We start from the raw sequence: 15,285 nt of genomic DNA, 5'->3' as shown, positions 1-15,285 counted from the left end.
AGCGGAAAATTAACTACTTTAACTTAAAGAAAAATGCACAAAAATTCTCCCTAAGCCTATGTGCCTTGCAGTTACAGTAAATTGATGCTGGGCTGTACTTATACTTTGGAAATTGTCCTATTCATCTTACTAACTGTAATTTGAAATACTACTTAGTATTCCAAATACTAATCCATTTGGTCCAATATCTCTCAATACTATCCCGGGATGAGTAAAGTAATTCTGATTCTGATTATTACCAATTATGAATAATTACCACATTAAATAGTCAGACAAATAACAAATCACTGGTTTAAAATATTGTGTAAAATGTTGCATTTATTATGTCGAGTGTTTTAAATAGAAACCACGGTAAAATAAAGATTTATTGATCACATATTGTGGAAGTTATTTTAATTTTTGCTAGATTTTTAACCCTTAAATTTTAGTCATTGTCCAAATGATACAGCAGGGGGCGCTGATGGCGCCGCGGGCCTTTATGTTTGGTTTGTGAAACTCACGAAGAAGAAGGAATCCCATTGTCACTTCCGCAACAACCGGCCGAGCATCAACATGGACGCAATGACTGAAGTTACGCCTGACTCTGGGTTTGCCGGCGAAAATGGTGCTGCCAAGGTACAAGAGCGACTTCAGAAACGGCACCAGGCGAGGACAGAAGACGCCGAGCGGAGGAAAGAAGCTAAAGAGAGTCAGTCTGTGGCCGAGGAAAAGGGCGAATATTTCTCCAGCACTTTTAACAAGGAGCGGGCGTATATCGAGGAGCTGTTGTCCAGCTGCTCCGGAGCTGACCAGGCTGTGGTGACCGAGAAGCTGGAGGAGGTGACTGCCAAAACAGTGCAGCTCCAAAAGTTTCTGAATGACAGCATGTTGTTTCTAACACAGTACGACCTAAGACAAGCCCAGGCTGCTCTCCAGAAAATCCAGACTTCCCTTGCTGAGGCCAGAGAGGAGGCCCTGCCCAAGAAGAAGTTTGCCTTTCGATCTCGCACTAAAGCAGCAGCTAAAGTCCCTGCACAAGCAGCAGCAGCAGCCACACCTGCACCAGATGTTGTAGATTCAGGTAGCACCAAGGCGGAGGGAGCCGCGTTCTCTGAGCAGTGCGGCATCTCCAACGTGAGCAACGAGTTTCTGACCAGGACAGCAGAGGAGATCCAAAAACGGGACGTGCTGCTGACCCACCTGACCAACTGCAAGGTCCGTCTGTTCGGATCCCCCACCACCCTGCACCTGAAACACATCGACAGCTGTGAGATCCTGTGCGGGCCCGTTACCACTTCAGTGTTTGTAGATCATTGCACAAACAGCACGCTGGCCCTCCCCTGTCAGCAGCTGCGGACCCACCACACCACAAACACACAGGTGTATCTGCACGTCACCAGCAGAGCCATCATAGAGGACTGCAACGGAGTGGGCTTCGCCCCTTTCTCCTGGTCTTACCCCACCATGGAGGAGGACTTTGTTCTGTCTGGACTAGACCGGGACAGAAACAACTGGAGTCAGGTGGATGACTTTAACTGGCTTGCTGCAGGAATCCCCTCCCCGAACTGGAGTGTCATCCCTGAAGCAGAGAGAAAAACTCAGTGGGACCCCTAGAATTTAACTCTTAAGTCCTTTACTTGTCAAGGAAAGTGTCACATAAGCTGCTTTCAGTTCCACATATTTAAAGTTCATGTGAGATTAGTTAAAGGGATTCTTTTAAGAGCTCTCATTCTCATTCTAATCATGGTGTGTTGTCATTGTTCTCCTTGAAAAAAGTTTGCGTGCCAAGGATGAAGCTGCACTTACATATTTAAATAAATATTTGCTTCAAACAAGAAATGAGAGTAATATAGAGATGAGTGGATAGTGTTGTGTTTTTTTTCTGATGTAAAATGATCAATTCAGTACATTCCTTGGTCTTAATTCTATTTTTAATAAATTGTTGGATACCGTGAGTAAAAGTTAACACCAGTTTTAATTTTCTAAAGTCCCTCGTGACCTTTTCTGAGCACTTGTTTTGTTGGATCAACTAGATCGAATCCAAAGACATAGATTCCACCATAGTTGCAGTAAGAGGAAGAGTTCCCCTGTTTAAATATACACTAGTTCTGTAAAATAAAATCAATTAAAATGGGGAAAAAAAAAAACCCTTATCATGAATGTTAGTTCACAGTTCTCGTCTCATCTTGTAGCACCTGTCCTCTGTGTACATGAAGATTAAAATGAACTTCCACTGATGCAAATAAAAAATGTTACTGCTCTATAGTCGCATGCCTTTATATTAATGTTATATCTTCTGTCATGCATCCAATACATATTTAGCTGATTTAAAAAAAAAACAACAAAAAAAACAATTCAAATCAACATAATTTTCCACTTAATTAAGTACACAAGTGAAAATGAACACATTCCAATATAACATCAATTTACTTCATCTTATCAGTTTCATGAAAATTATTTTGATAACTCCATTTTAGTCAGCGAACTGTAACCAATACCATTCTGTTTAATTTAATCCAGTTGCATAGCACCACAAGCTGTATCCTCCTAAATGATCACATAGCCGATTTTCCTACTCTGTCAATTTTTTTTTTAACATAAACTGAACACTGTGAGCGTCATAAAGGAGGATTTTGTGCCGGGCTATGTCAGAATGCATTAAATTTCACTGGTGTACCTAATGAACTGGCAAGTGAGTATGTATAAGCAGATTTACAGATTTGCGCTGTCTTCAAAGCTACCAGACTCCATAAACGGTAACAGCAGCACTGTATATCCAGAGCTGTGGGTCGACTGCTGTGTGTCTCTGGTGTCCTAACATCAGAAAATACAACTCAGAAAATTATAAACAAAACAAAACAAAAAAACATTAACACACCAAAGTTGCACAATAACAATAAATTAGCCAATGGGCACAACGGTAGACCAGCAACTCACATCTTCTGTTAAATAACTGTATTTGTCAGTGGAGCGCGGTGGATTTGGAGAAAGCATTGAATGAAGTTTGAATTCCACCTCGGAGAAAAGGCTGACAGCAGAATTGTTGGTTGTAATGGTTATAATATTCTAAATGCTGTAATTAGTGTACGCTTAAACAAATATTTTTATGTGGCTAAAATGGAGTCTGGTATTTAGCCAAATACTATATTAAATATAGCTGTTAAAATAGGACAGCTTCAGATAGTGAGGGTAATTTAAAGCTGGCCAGGTGGTAAAGGGCATCTTAAAAAAGAAATACAATTATAGATATTATCATAGTTGGTCACAAATAACATTTTACTGCATATTAATGCTAATGTAGAAGGTACAGTATATTATATATATAAAAAGGTAATTTTAAAAGATGGACTTTAATGATCCACAAGGGAAATTACTTGGTCACAGTAGCTTAGTTGCACATAAAAGAAATACCAGTAAATACAGGTAAAAATACCAGTAAATACAAGTAAAAATAAAGATAAAATAAAAAAATAAGTATCATCTATTAAGATTTACCATGAACAAATTTACAAAAGTTGTGTCCAAAACTGTATCCAACGTGATCCAGTTGTTTGGGCAGTTGCTTAGCAAGTGGCACATTGTAACACAGAAGACACTTCTCGTTTTAGATGTGTTGATTGTATGGTTGTAACACATTTTGCAAACAGCAACAGTGCAGCTCCCATCCAGCTGCAAGGAGTGAGAATAGCAGCCATTCAAGGACAGGGCTGGCTTTGGTCAACAAACATAAGCACTGTTGACCAAAGTGATAGCATGTACACGACTGAGAGCGCTAATTTGCAAGTGTAGGTTTTCTTCTACCATAATACATACATTGTCAATCAATAAAAGCTTTTGTCCTACTTCTCTTTGTTTTGTCCTGGTTTCTGTGATTATGAATGAATTCTTCCAGTCATACCGTGGTGGCTGATATGTGAAGCCTGAAAGCTCCTTTGTTTCTGTCAGTGGGTTACCGTGGCTTCATTAACTGAGCCTATTATGTTGAACTTGTGGACCCCACCTGTGAATGGGTTTGCTCCCATTATCAGCTCCTCTTTCAAGTCCACAATCTTTGTCAGACTTCAGCTGATGCCATTTTGGCTCTTGGTGCGTTCGATCAAGGCAACCGAGTAACCACGTGAACGCTCAAACCAATTATGGCCCCTGGCAGCAGCTTACAATCAGGATCATCTTGGGTGGAGGGATTTCTGTAAATTGGATCAGGCTGCTTACAGGGGCTTAGCATGACGTACGGTAACTTTGAGTTTAATCATGAGGATCCTCGGCAATCTTCCACCTCTCCTAGAGAACGGAACATCGCGATTAGCCTCACCTGTGCGTTTGGGAAGAGAAACAGGTAAAAGTTTGGAGAATTAAACCCTTGTGAACTTTGAAGTTTCTGGCACAATGGGAGAGGAGATAGCTTTGAAGAAATAACACTCGAGTATCCTCTTGAGTTTTTCATCTCTGCTCCTTGGCTGTGTGATGGATTACAGGCTGAGCTGAGTCTCCTGTCCAGGTGGACCAGCCAGAGGAGACCCCGATAACAAAGAAAAAGGGAAACAAGTGCGGCAGTTTGGCAAATTCAAGAAGATCCATCTAAACTAAGGGGCAATCTTGGAGCTCTTGCGGGTCCGGATCACCAGTTGACTCTCTTCTTCACAGGAAAGCACACATCACAGGTTGAACCATGGCTTTGATGGTGGTTAAGTTTGATCTAAAAAAGCGAGTGAAGCTCGCTCAAACTGTTTGGTTCATGTACTGGTTTGCTGTAATGGCTGGTGTGCTGGTCTTAAGCATGGGCCTTTTCTTCAAGATTGAGCTGCGGAAGCGCTCAGAACTCATGGACAACAACGAGAGCCACTTCTTGCCGAATCTTCTCATATTCATGGGTCTAATAATCTGCGCCATCAACGCCTTTGGAGGCAAAGTCTGTTACGACTCTCTGGATCCTGTCAAGTTTGCAAAGTGGAAGCCCATGTTGAAGACCTTCTTGGTATTTTGCATGGGCTTTAACGTTCTTTTGATTATCACGTCCCTGCTATGCTTCTTGATGAGGATCCCGCTGCAGTTCACGCTGGCTGAGGGGCTGAGAAACGGCATGAAGTTTTACAAGGACACGGACACACCGGGACGCTGCTACATGAAGAGGACCCTGGACCTGATGCAGATGGAGTTTCGTTGCTGCGGAAATGACAACTACAGAGATTGGTTTGAGATTCAGTGGGTTAGCAACCGCTACTTGGACTTCAGCGCAAAGGAAGTCAAAGAGTAAGTTGAAAAACATTCTTGTGTAATGCAACCATGAACTAGTTCTTTTTAAAACTGTACCATACTTCAGGGGTCATCCATGGAGAGAGTTCAGTATAAGTGGATTTGAGGAGAAGATAGGTCAGAGCAGGTGTATTATTCACTTTCATCCACTAAGGATTACTGTCACAGAAAAGGTGACAGCCACAGGTAGCAGTGAGGACTCGGTACTCAGGGCTTTGAGGGCAGAAAAGGTTACTAGGCAGTTTCATGGATAAGAGCAGGAGGAGGGGCTTTGGTGATTAGGTACGGAAAAAGATACGGTCAAAAAGATCCAGTCAAAAGAGCACAAGCAAGATTAAAGGATATTGTTCCAGTCCGGTGATATGTGGCCTCTTTGTATCAACCAGTGATTTTAGACAACATGTACTTCCCAGCTTCATGTAAACAATTGTGAGGAGGACAGTTTTAAACACTGGGACATCATTAGTGTTTAATCTCTGGGATTACAGCGCCATGTCCTTCAGGAATCAGTGTCCTGTTCAATCAGCAGAGGACCTGGCAGAACTCCAGGATCTGCACCAACACTTTTAACATGGGAACAACTGAAGAACAACAGCCTGATTACCAAAACACAGACCAACAACAGCCTCATTGTTGATTGTTCTCCAACTGGGCAGCAATTGGTGATGGATCAAAGTGCTATGGTGCCATTGCAAACCATTGTTTGGCTTAGAAATCCTCATTTAAATTTCTCTTAAACACACACTTTTCAAGTAATAATGCCTTGATTAGTATTCAGCACTTTATTACATCCTTCATCCTTTCTTAAATGACATAGTAAAATGTGTATTTTTATAGTGTTATCCATTTTAGAGTTTGATTAGGCAGGGATCTTCCTAGAAATCACCAGTATAGGTTTGTCACGTCAAGATCTTTCTGATCCAATCACGCTTGTTTTTCCATTGACCTACTACTATCAATCACAGCTGTAATCTGCTCCACTGGTTGAGCTCTCGCCCAAATATGTGCACACTGAATATGTAGGTCGGATAAAAGAAAGACATTACCAGTAATCTAAATCAATTATTCCTGGAGAGAATATTCTAAACAAGCAGTAAGATGCTTTACTGATGACACTGTATTCTTCTTCTAGCTATCTGAAGGCATGTTTGATTTAATCTTACCCTTTAAAATAAAGGTATTGATTGAGTCCTCTTTATTGTAGATGTTACCATGTTTGAATACAACACCACCACTTACTAATGCCTAATTATAGTGATAGATTGTATTCAGTGAAAAGAAGCTAAAATAAAACATCAACAAGTTAAACCTGGAAGACAAGTTGTACGGACTTGCTAATCTTAGCTCACACCCACTACAAATAGAGCATGACTACTTCCTGACCTTTAATCTCACCTCACCCTAACCTCCCTTCCATCATAACGTTACACTAACATGACACCATGTCTCATCCTCTTAGCCGCATTGGGAGCAACGTTGACGGACAGTATCTGATGGACGGAGTCCCGTTCAGCTGCTGCAACCCCAGCTCCCCCAGGCCCTGCATCCAGTATCAGATGACCAACAACACGGCCCACTACAGCTACGACCACTACACCGAGGAGCTCAACGTGTGGAGGCGCGGCTGCCGCGATGCCCTGCTGTCCTACTACGGAGGCATGATGAACACCATCGGAGCCCTGGTGATTCTGGTCACTATGCTGCAGGTCAGCACGGCAGAGGCACATGGACACGGGATTAGTGAAAATAAATGGTTTAGTCAGAAACATAGTGTTTAGATTTAATATACACACTCGCTTAGCCTTGTATGGGGCAATCCCATCTTCAACACGGGGCACATCCTCTCACATTAACAGGGGCAACAATGAGCCCATTCCATTTCTTGTTTTTGCATAAGACGAGGCTTCATGAATGACGCCAAACTAGTTGGTTCGGCAAATGCACATCTGGTTAACCTTCCCACCAGACCCTGAACTTCCAAATAAAATGTTTGGAATCCAGTTAAGTTTAGTGGCCTTACTGTAAGAAGTGAAGCAACTACACACCAAGTCTCAACACTGTTGGCATTTTTATCAGCCATTTCCTTCTTATTTTCTTACCGATTCTTTTCACACGCAATATCCACTTTCTGCATCTCCCTCCCAAAAAACTCTAAATTCATTACTTAAATATCGCCCTTCTCTCATCTTACACCCGCACCACCTTTGGCGTGTACAGTTGTGCTGCTTACATAAAATATCTCACCTGCTACTTTCTACTTATCAAACAATAATCCTGTAGTAGCACATGGCAGCAGTCCTCACTTTAATTCTCTCCTCGGCTTCCTCTGCCAAAAATCTGTTGTTGTTGTTGTTGTTGTTGTTAATTCTCACTACAGGCAAACATCTCCAGATAAATCCTGGGAGTCAGTGGTGACTCTAAATAGAACCTTTTAGATAACACGTCTTTCCCAGAGCTCCTCCAGACAAACACTTGTTCTAAAAACGTGGATCTGGACTTAGATGGGAGCTCATCAGACGCACAGTCAGAGGAATCCCAGAGATTTAAGGATAGTTATGCAAGCGCCTCCGTGCACAGAGTGAGATAGCAGACACAGAGATGAAGCTACATAAGGTGACGAGGACAGATACAGTTCCTGGAGCCTGATCTCCTGATTCAATGTCTTCACTTCACATCTGCTGATTTCTTAACTTTTCTAGAGAATGGGTAGTCTATTGTTGCTCAGATGTTCACAGACACATGGGGTGGCACAGAGGTGTGGTGGTTAGCATTGATGCTTACTACCCCACCTCTCAGTGGTAGCCCTGTGATACACTAACCTGACATGTTGCTTGAAAATTAGTTGAAAGATTACTCAGTTAATCTCCAAAAAATATCATTATTGCTGATTACATTTTGATTTAATTGACTTATTAGGTAGTTGTTGCAATTTATTTCACTTAGAATTATAATTATACGTCACACACACACACACATCTTAAAATAGTACGTTCTTTAAGTCAAGTAAGCTTTGATCAATTTTAATGCAGTTTGGTCATTTTTCTGTTCCTTTGTTGCAGATTGCTAATTTGTTGTGTCATCCTATTACATAACAGTCGGTCATTTCACCTTCTACTACCTGGCTGCCCAGTTTGGGATCCGCGATTAATTACGTCGTCACTGTCGCTCGTTAACCTTGCTATCATTGATTATTATTTATTGGTGCACTTCCACTCCTCACCAGAGAACAACATTGTGATGCATTGATGTTAGGGTGGCGCTGTTGAGCTCCTGCCAGCTCAAAGGTGAAGTGAAGAAGACCAGCAGCGAATGAGAGGATGCAACGAGCAGTTTTACACAGACAAACGAAAATTCAAAAATAAAAGTTGGGAAAAATATGAATGTGTTACAACTCCGAGATTAAAGTCAGAACTAAAAATAAATAAAATTCAATCGCTCCAACTACAATTTTATTAGTATTACACAATAAACAGTGTCATTCATTTTTCAAAATTAGTTTGTGATACTATTCATTTTACACATATATACCCATATACACCAGTATATACTTAATGTACTGCAAAATTAACATTTTGGCCCATGACCCTCCTGACACCTTTGTTCTACTACAACCTCTAACACCTTCTTCAACCTTTCTCTACTGAAGATGATGTTTATCTGACATGTTCCCGTCTCTTTGCAGGTTGCTGTGACTATCGGCCTGCAGTACGTCGACACCTCCCTGTCCACCCTGGCCAACCCGGAGGACCCGGAGAGTGAGAGTGAGGGCTGGCTCCTGGAGAAGACAGTGAAGGAGACGTTCACTGACATCATGGACAAAATGAAGTCCATGGGCAAAGGCAGCAAGGTGGAAGAGGGGGGCGAGGTACAGGTCGCCACCGTGAGCTGAGCTACTCCCACACCAGAACAAAAAACTGACACCACTCCCAGCTAATGAGGAGGAAAATGTGCGATTGCTATGTTTTTCTACCATCATTTATTTTGAGGGATTACCTGCTCACACATTTGGTTACGAACTCATTTTAAACGGACTCATTACAAATGGACTCCTGGGATAAATAACGCTGTATACGCCTACATAGTGAAATTATGATTGAGATGAGAAATGGTTTTTAATCTTTGGTTTTCCCCAATCAAATAAGTCTCAAGCTCTAACTTTGCTTCATATTTTACAGTTTTGGTTTCTGGTACTCGCTCAGTTTGGATTTGGATGCTTTTTTTTTCCCCAAAAAGAAAGTAAATAATTACTGATAAATGTCTGATGTTTTAATATTCATAAAGTAAGTATATAATTTGCCCATTATATGGTTGTCACATAGTTATTTTGTGTGTCAGAGATGGTGGCCAAAGGTGCAGATCCATGATACTTACAACCCAGGAGACACAGGAGAGTGTTTTATTTTTGTTGACCAGTCTATAGTCCTTTGGCTTTTAGCTGCTACTGTACATATAAAATACAACAGAAAAAGCAAACACAATGCTCTTTTTATACTCCTGTCCACCTTTGGACAAGCTCCTGAGAAGGAGTAAAATTCTGAATTGAACAAATCAGCATGAATTCTGGGTGTATGTTGCATGGTTGAAGCGTGAGGCACGGGAATCTGGAGGTGTATCCCGGAGTGACGCTTGAGGAAACTCCTAACCTGTGGAAGGCGAACTGAAATTGGCAGCTAAATCTCGGCTCCTGACCCCTGTACTGTAATCTCAGATCGTCTTTGAAGTCTCCCTTTGTGCATTCAGTATCTATATGTATATTCTAACAAGCGGGTTGCTGTCTTTGTACATAGTGTAGAAATGACAAAAACATTTTTTAAGATAATGTAATTAAGCTAAATCTTTTATTTAAAAACTATGTAAAGTTTTTTTTTTTTTTTTTTTTTCCAAATGATTATTTTTGTGTGCGGGTCTGTTTAGAAGAGACTTTATAATGATTGAGTACATGAATAAAAGATTTTAGAGATGTGATCAGACGCTGAAAAACAATGTCATTGTGTTGTCTTAACCTTGAGTCTTGGAGACCGGAGATCAGGAGGAGAGGCATCCTGTGAGTGCCGCAGGGTTCCTGATTAACTCAATAGGATAAGGGCATTTACAGCATTACAGCTTTCACATGGACACAGGATGACTCTTCACATGCCCGATGTAAGGACACATGCTTGCACACATGTATTTACAGGCAACGTTTCTGGGTGAATCACACTCTGGAGCTGCTGCATTGATTCCCTGCATTTTTTTTTGTGTGTGTGCTTTAAATCTTCTCCAGCATGAGCTTTGACATCAGAGAATACCTGCAGCCCACATATTGACAAATAATAAGGAGTAAGGCTCAGTTTATCCATTGTCTTGAAACACATTCCATGAGAAACTTGCGCATCTGAACTGAGACCCACATATCCTTCAAAACCGTGTGGAATGAGGAGCCGTGAAATCAAAGGCAGCGTGGCTTAGTTTGAGCAGATAGGGCGGTGAAGAGTCGGTGGGAGCAGTAAAGAGGCCAACTCGGCGCTTTATTTATGTTGAACCAAAGCGCATAATCAGCGCTGAGTAGATAAGAACCTTTAATCGGCTTTAGATTAGCATGAGCCCCTCATCCAGGTGAGCAGGTGATGTCCTGCTGCAGGACTCACGTCACAGGAGCTGAGGCGCCGAAAGACACAGATACAGGCAAACAAGAGAAAGTGGAGATCAGGGATAACTGACGAATATGTGCAAATAATATACAAAGAAATGCCCCTTTGAGTAAAACTGTTGCAGTAAAAGGTTCCACATACGAATGACATTTAACAACAAAAATAAACAAAACAAAGTATGATGAAGTAACCACAGTAAAGCAGTGTAACATTTTAGAGAAGGTCGTAATGATGAAAGAAAGTTTTCAGCAGTAATTAATAATATGAAGACTTATCAACTCAGATCAAACTCATTTTACTTACTACTGGGGTCACATTCAGCCCAATTTGACCTCAAGTGGGCCACACCAGTAAAATAATAGCATAATAAACCTATGATAAATGACAACTCCAGATTTTATTCCATTAGTTTTAGTGCAAAGAAGAGTAAATTGGGAGACTGTGTACATTCAAACAATAAATAAAAGTAAAATAAGTTTAATTTGGGCCCATTGCTGTCTGCTGTTTAGTGCTGGGTCCTGTCCACTTCTCTTTCTTAATTAGTAGACAAATTAGGAACAGCAGTTATTTTCATTGAAAATGATATGGGACAGATTAGACCCTCTGGCTGTAAGTTTGACACCTGTGCTCTAACAGGTCATATATAATGAAACTTTGTGCCAGGCTTTGTCAAACCTTAAAGAGCAGAACAATCTTAAAATGAATTCTTCTAAAACTAACTGGCAACTGCTAAAGGCTGAAAGTTACTTGGTCTTGTCCTCCAGAGCAATGTTAAACCTGAGGGCTGCATGATGAGTTAACTGTAGACTATGAATGTTTTCATTACTGATACTGGCGTGAAGTTTGGTTGCAGCAGTGGCGCCAAGAAGTGACAAATGTGTCTGAAAATGAAAGGAAGGGCCTTAGAGCTTAGCAGAAGCTAAAGAAAGAACGAGGTTTGTCAGATGAAGAGAATCAAAAAATCCCTTTTCTAACATATGAGGAAGGCTGGCCCCAAGCATTTAAAGTTATAACTGTTTGGATTGGAGCAAACTTTTATTTAGATTAAAAGTGTGGTTGTTTTTACATGATTAAAACAAACTAATCAAATAAAATATGCAATGTTTTAAACAGTATTTAATTCCATTGTTCAGGGACATTTTTACGGACAGTTTCTTCTTCTGTTTTCCATGATGTTTTAGCCAATTATAAATATATATTCACATTAGTTATTTTTTGGGGGGAAATAGCAACACGGCAGAGTAAAAGTAATCTGTCAGTTTGCATTTTCATTTGAACTTTTGAGTTTTGTCTAAAAGAGACAAATGGTCACAATGAGTCAGGATGCCTAAAATACACACAGTCTACAAAGTCACACCAAATTAACTTAATGATGACTTTAAGATGTTATTAAACAACTGACAACTGCAGTTAATTTGTGAAATTGTTGGTTACCAGCCGGACATTTGAATATTTTGTCCTTGATGTGCAAGCATTTATTTATATTTCCTGATATGTACTTATTTTTGATTTAGTTCTCTGGAGTTTGGAGATTTTTAAAAAGGTGCATCACGCCATAAAAATCTGAATATTTATTCCTTTTTTCTACTTTTGTGTAGTAAAATCTATAACAATGCACCATGTGTTCAGCAAAGCAGCTGTTAAATAAATGCAGCAGGAAAGAAATAAAACTAAATTTAAATGTTGTTTTAAGAAGGTAAAATAAAATGAGAACTACTGGCTGGTAGTGGTGGTCTCATACTCACAAACTTTAATTATCACTAATACATTTGCAGAGGTGGCAAAAGTTTAAAATATGCTGCTTTCCAAATGACATTCAGACACTCGTCAGCTTCCATATGTAATAATAATAATAATAATAGTAATAATAATAATAATAATAATCTTTTGTGTCCTCCGTATTCTGCTGCTCTCTGTTGGTGGCTGCAGGTAACAAACTGAGATTAAATCACTGACTGTGAGTGGATCTAACTCATCAAAGACCTCCAGCAGTAATGGCATATGTTGTCAGTCTTCCAGCTGATTCACGTTCTGCTCCTGAAAGTCAACTCTGTGATTTCCACCAAGTCTCCGGCTGTTTTTTTGTTGTTGTTTTTTTTTTTGTTTGGTTGTTTATTTTTTATTTTTTTGCTCCCTGCTCACAGCCAGCTTTTACAGTGTGACTCTCTGGATATAATTTATTCTGACAGTAAATGTCTTCCACGCCTTCTCTGTGGGGAAATATGGTGTCTTGTATTAATTATATTTGGACCAGTGACTCACTCTTTGTCAATTACATCAAACATCCACAAGGGGGTGTCTTTCCTTCACGGATAAAGTTACAGGAGTGGCCTTCTCACCGTGGAAAAAAAAAATTCAGAAAGAAAACGCATTACTTGGCTTCACCTAAAATAAATGTTATTATTTTTTAAAAACTGAAATAATATCCTTTAGCTGTGTGATGCACACACACAAAAATCAAGTTGATCCAGTTTGACTGAGACAAAAAGCTTAATTTCATTAGAAGAATGATCCCTTGAGAGATTTTGAAGGAAGTGATTAAGGCCTAAAAGATTGTTTCTTCTTTGAATAACTGTTCTGCATAAAAAATAAAAAACAGTCAGATTTTTCTGTTTGACTAAAAGCCCAGATTAAACTCTTTATTTACACTGTGGCTGCAACTAATGATTATTTTTCATTCAGTGCTGATTAATGTGTTATTATTTTACGACTGGGTTTCTCACAGTGTGAGATGGTTTTATTTCTTTGGCCTGTTTTCAATTATATAAAACACAGAAAATGTTATTCTTCCCTTCACATAATGCCTTTAACAGCACCCCGGAGAGGGACACAAGTTGCTGCAACTGACTAAAAACTTTTATGTTCCAAACAACATGTTAACTTTACGACAAACTAAAACAAATCAAACGAAAGCCGGATGCGCTTAATGTTGGGAATAAAGAGTAATAAAGAGATAAATCTAAACTTGTCATCCTCAGAATCGTTCATAAGATCCAGAATCTGTCGAATTAACTTCCATGGCGCATAAATTATAAAGGACGGACGAATATATGCAACATTTGAGGTGTCTGCTTAACCATTTAAAGAGGCCGTGAGCGTGCGAGGTGCGGCCGTCTTGGCGGTGAAGCGATGAGCGACACGTGTTCCAGTGGTAACCGGCCGACCTTGAGATCTCAGCCAAAGGTCGGGGACGCTGCGATCAGATCTCACTTTACACTTCACTACCGGCTGAATAAATATGGCAGACAGAAAGAAAAGCAGAGGCAGGGAGGCAGAGAGAGGCCCGTGACTGGTAGATGTGTGGCCTGCTCAGAGGGGCATTGTTGGAGCCATGAGAGGACAATGCACTGCCCCCGCCCTGAATACTCGCCATACCAGCTGACCAGCCATTACCGACACTGCTGCCCCGTTACAATTCCTGCTGCCCCGACACACACACACACACACACACACACACACAGCCTCAATCATAAATTTGGTCTCACAACTCTGCATATAACAGAGCACAGAGGAGAGAATCCAGGTGGGAGGCCAGCAGCGCCTGACAAAAGGCTTAAGCCAAGGCATGCATGGGCACACATATAGTGTCTCCCTGTATGTGTGTGTGTGTGTGTGTGTGTGTGTGTGTGTGCACATGTGTGTGATTTACAGCAGGTTAAGTTTAGACCCTCGCACCTATCTGTTCCTCCAGCAATAACATTTCTCCAGAGGCAGCAGCCACCCAGAGAGAACAAATGCACACCTCGCACCATCGTATTATTTCAGGATCCTTGACAAAAGTCCTCAAAGTGGAGGGTGTGAACGGCGGAGAGGAGGCTTTCGTACTATGTTAAAGGCTGCGAGAAGAGCCGTGGGAAGAAGCGTTCGGATCAGCTGAAGCAAAGCAAAAAGTTGCCCTAAAAACTAAAGTCTTTACTGTGTGGAGGCCCTCCACGTTATCAAATTATTCTAAACGGATCATAGATCTCAATTATTAATTAGCTGATCAACAGGAAACTATTGAATTCTTCTGACAAAAGCTCTCAAAAAACCACTGCAGCCTGTTTGTTTATCAGTTAAAGCTCTGATTATATCAGAAAGATGTGTTTGCTTTTAATTCTGGGCTTAATTCAATCTCAATCTTTTTTTTATTAGTATTCTTCTGTATTACTATTTGTGGTTTCTGCCTTATATTAATTGTCCTTAAACCCAGGCCATATCATGCTACTCATGCTATGCATTATTGTTGTATGAATGGTTCTACATGTAGATGGTGGACTGTAGAAACTGAACGCCCTTCGGGGATTAATAAAGCTTTCTGTATCTGTATAGTATGAAACACCTGGTTAGCAACATGTTCTGTTTCCACATATTAACAAGCTGATAAATGTGTTGAATGATGCAGAAAGTTGTATAATTCCTCATATATTCATTCACAGAAAAT

General features: G+C 40.4%; 2 protein-coding genes across 2 annotated transcripts; both read left to right on the top strand.

Moving 5' to 3' along the window:
- The first annotated feature begins 486 nt into the window (after positions 1 to 486).
- Positions 487 to 2,110, top strand: tbcc (tubulin folding cofactor C). Its single transcript, XM_047609068.1, has one exon. The coding sequence runs from the start codon at positions 553 to 555 to the stop codon at positions 1,591 to 1,593; it is 1,041 nt and encodes a 346-aa protein (XP_047465024.1). The 5' UTR covers positions 487 to 552; the 3' UTR covers positions 1,594 to 2,110.
- Positions 2,111 to 4,239: 2,129 nt separating this feature from the next.
- Positions 4,240 to 10,202, top strand: prph2a (peripherin 2a (retinal degeneration, slow)). The gene is made up of 3 exons (XM_047610062.1): positions 4,240 to 5,229; positions 6,692 to 6,938; positions 8,915 to 10,202. Exons 1-3 carry the CDS (start codon positions 4,649 to 4,651, stop codon positions 9,119 to 9,121), a joined length of 1,035 nt encoding a protein of 344 aa, XP_047466018.1. The 5' UTR covers positions 4,240 to 4,648; the 3' UTR covers positions 9,122 to 10,202.
- Positions 10,203 to 15,285: the final 5,083 nt, after the last annotated feature.

This window comes from Mugil cephalus, chromosome 16 (genome assembly GCF_022458985.1).
Source record: "Mugil cephalus isolate CIBA_MC_2020 chromosome 16, CIBA_Mcephalus_1.1, whole genome shotgun sequence".
Lineage (NCBI taxonomy): Eukaryota > Metazoa > Chordata > Actinopteri > Mugiliformes > Mugilidae > Mugil > Mugil cephalus.
This window is presented reverse-complemented; position numbering and strand designations above follow the sequence as displayed.

Excerpts from the sequence above, each read along its gene's own strand:
- tbcc (XM_047609068.1), top strand. The coding sequence starts at position 553 with ATGGACGCAATGACTGAAGTTACGCCTGACTCTGGGTTTGCCGGCGAA.
- prph2a (XM_047610062.1), top strand. The coding sequence starts at position 4,649 with ATGGCTTTGATGGTGGTTAAGTTTGATCTAAAAAAGCGAGTGAAGCTC. Across the intron at positions 5,230-6,691 it reads AGCGCAAAGGAAGTCAAAGA|CCGCATTGGGAGCAACGTTG; the intron begins GTAAGTTGAAAA and ends TCATCCTCTTAG. Across the intron at positions 6,939-8,914 it reads TTCTGGTCACTATGCTGCAG|GTTGCTGTGACTATCGGCCT; the intron begins GTCAGCACGGCA and ends GTCTCTTTGCAG.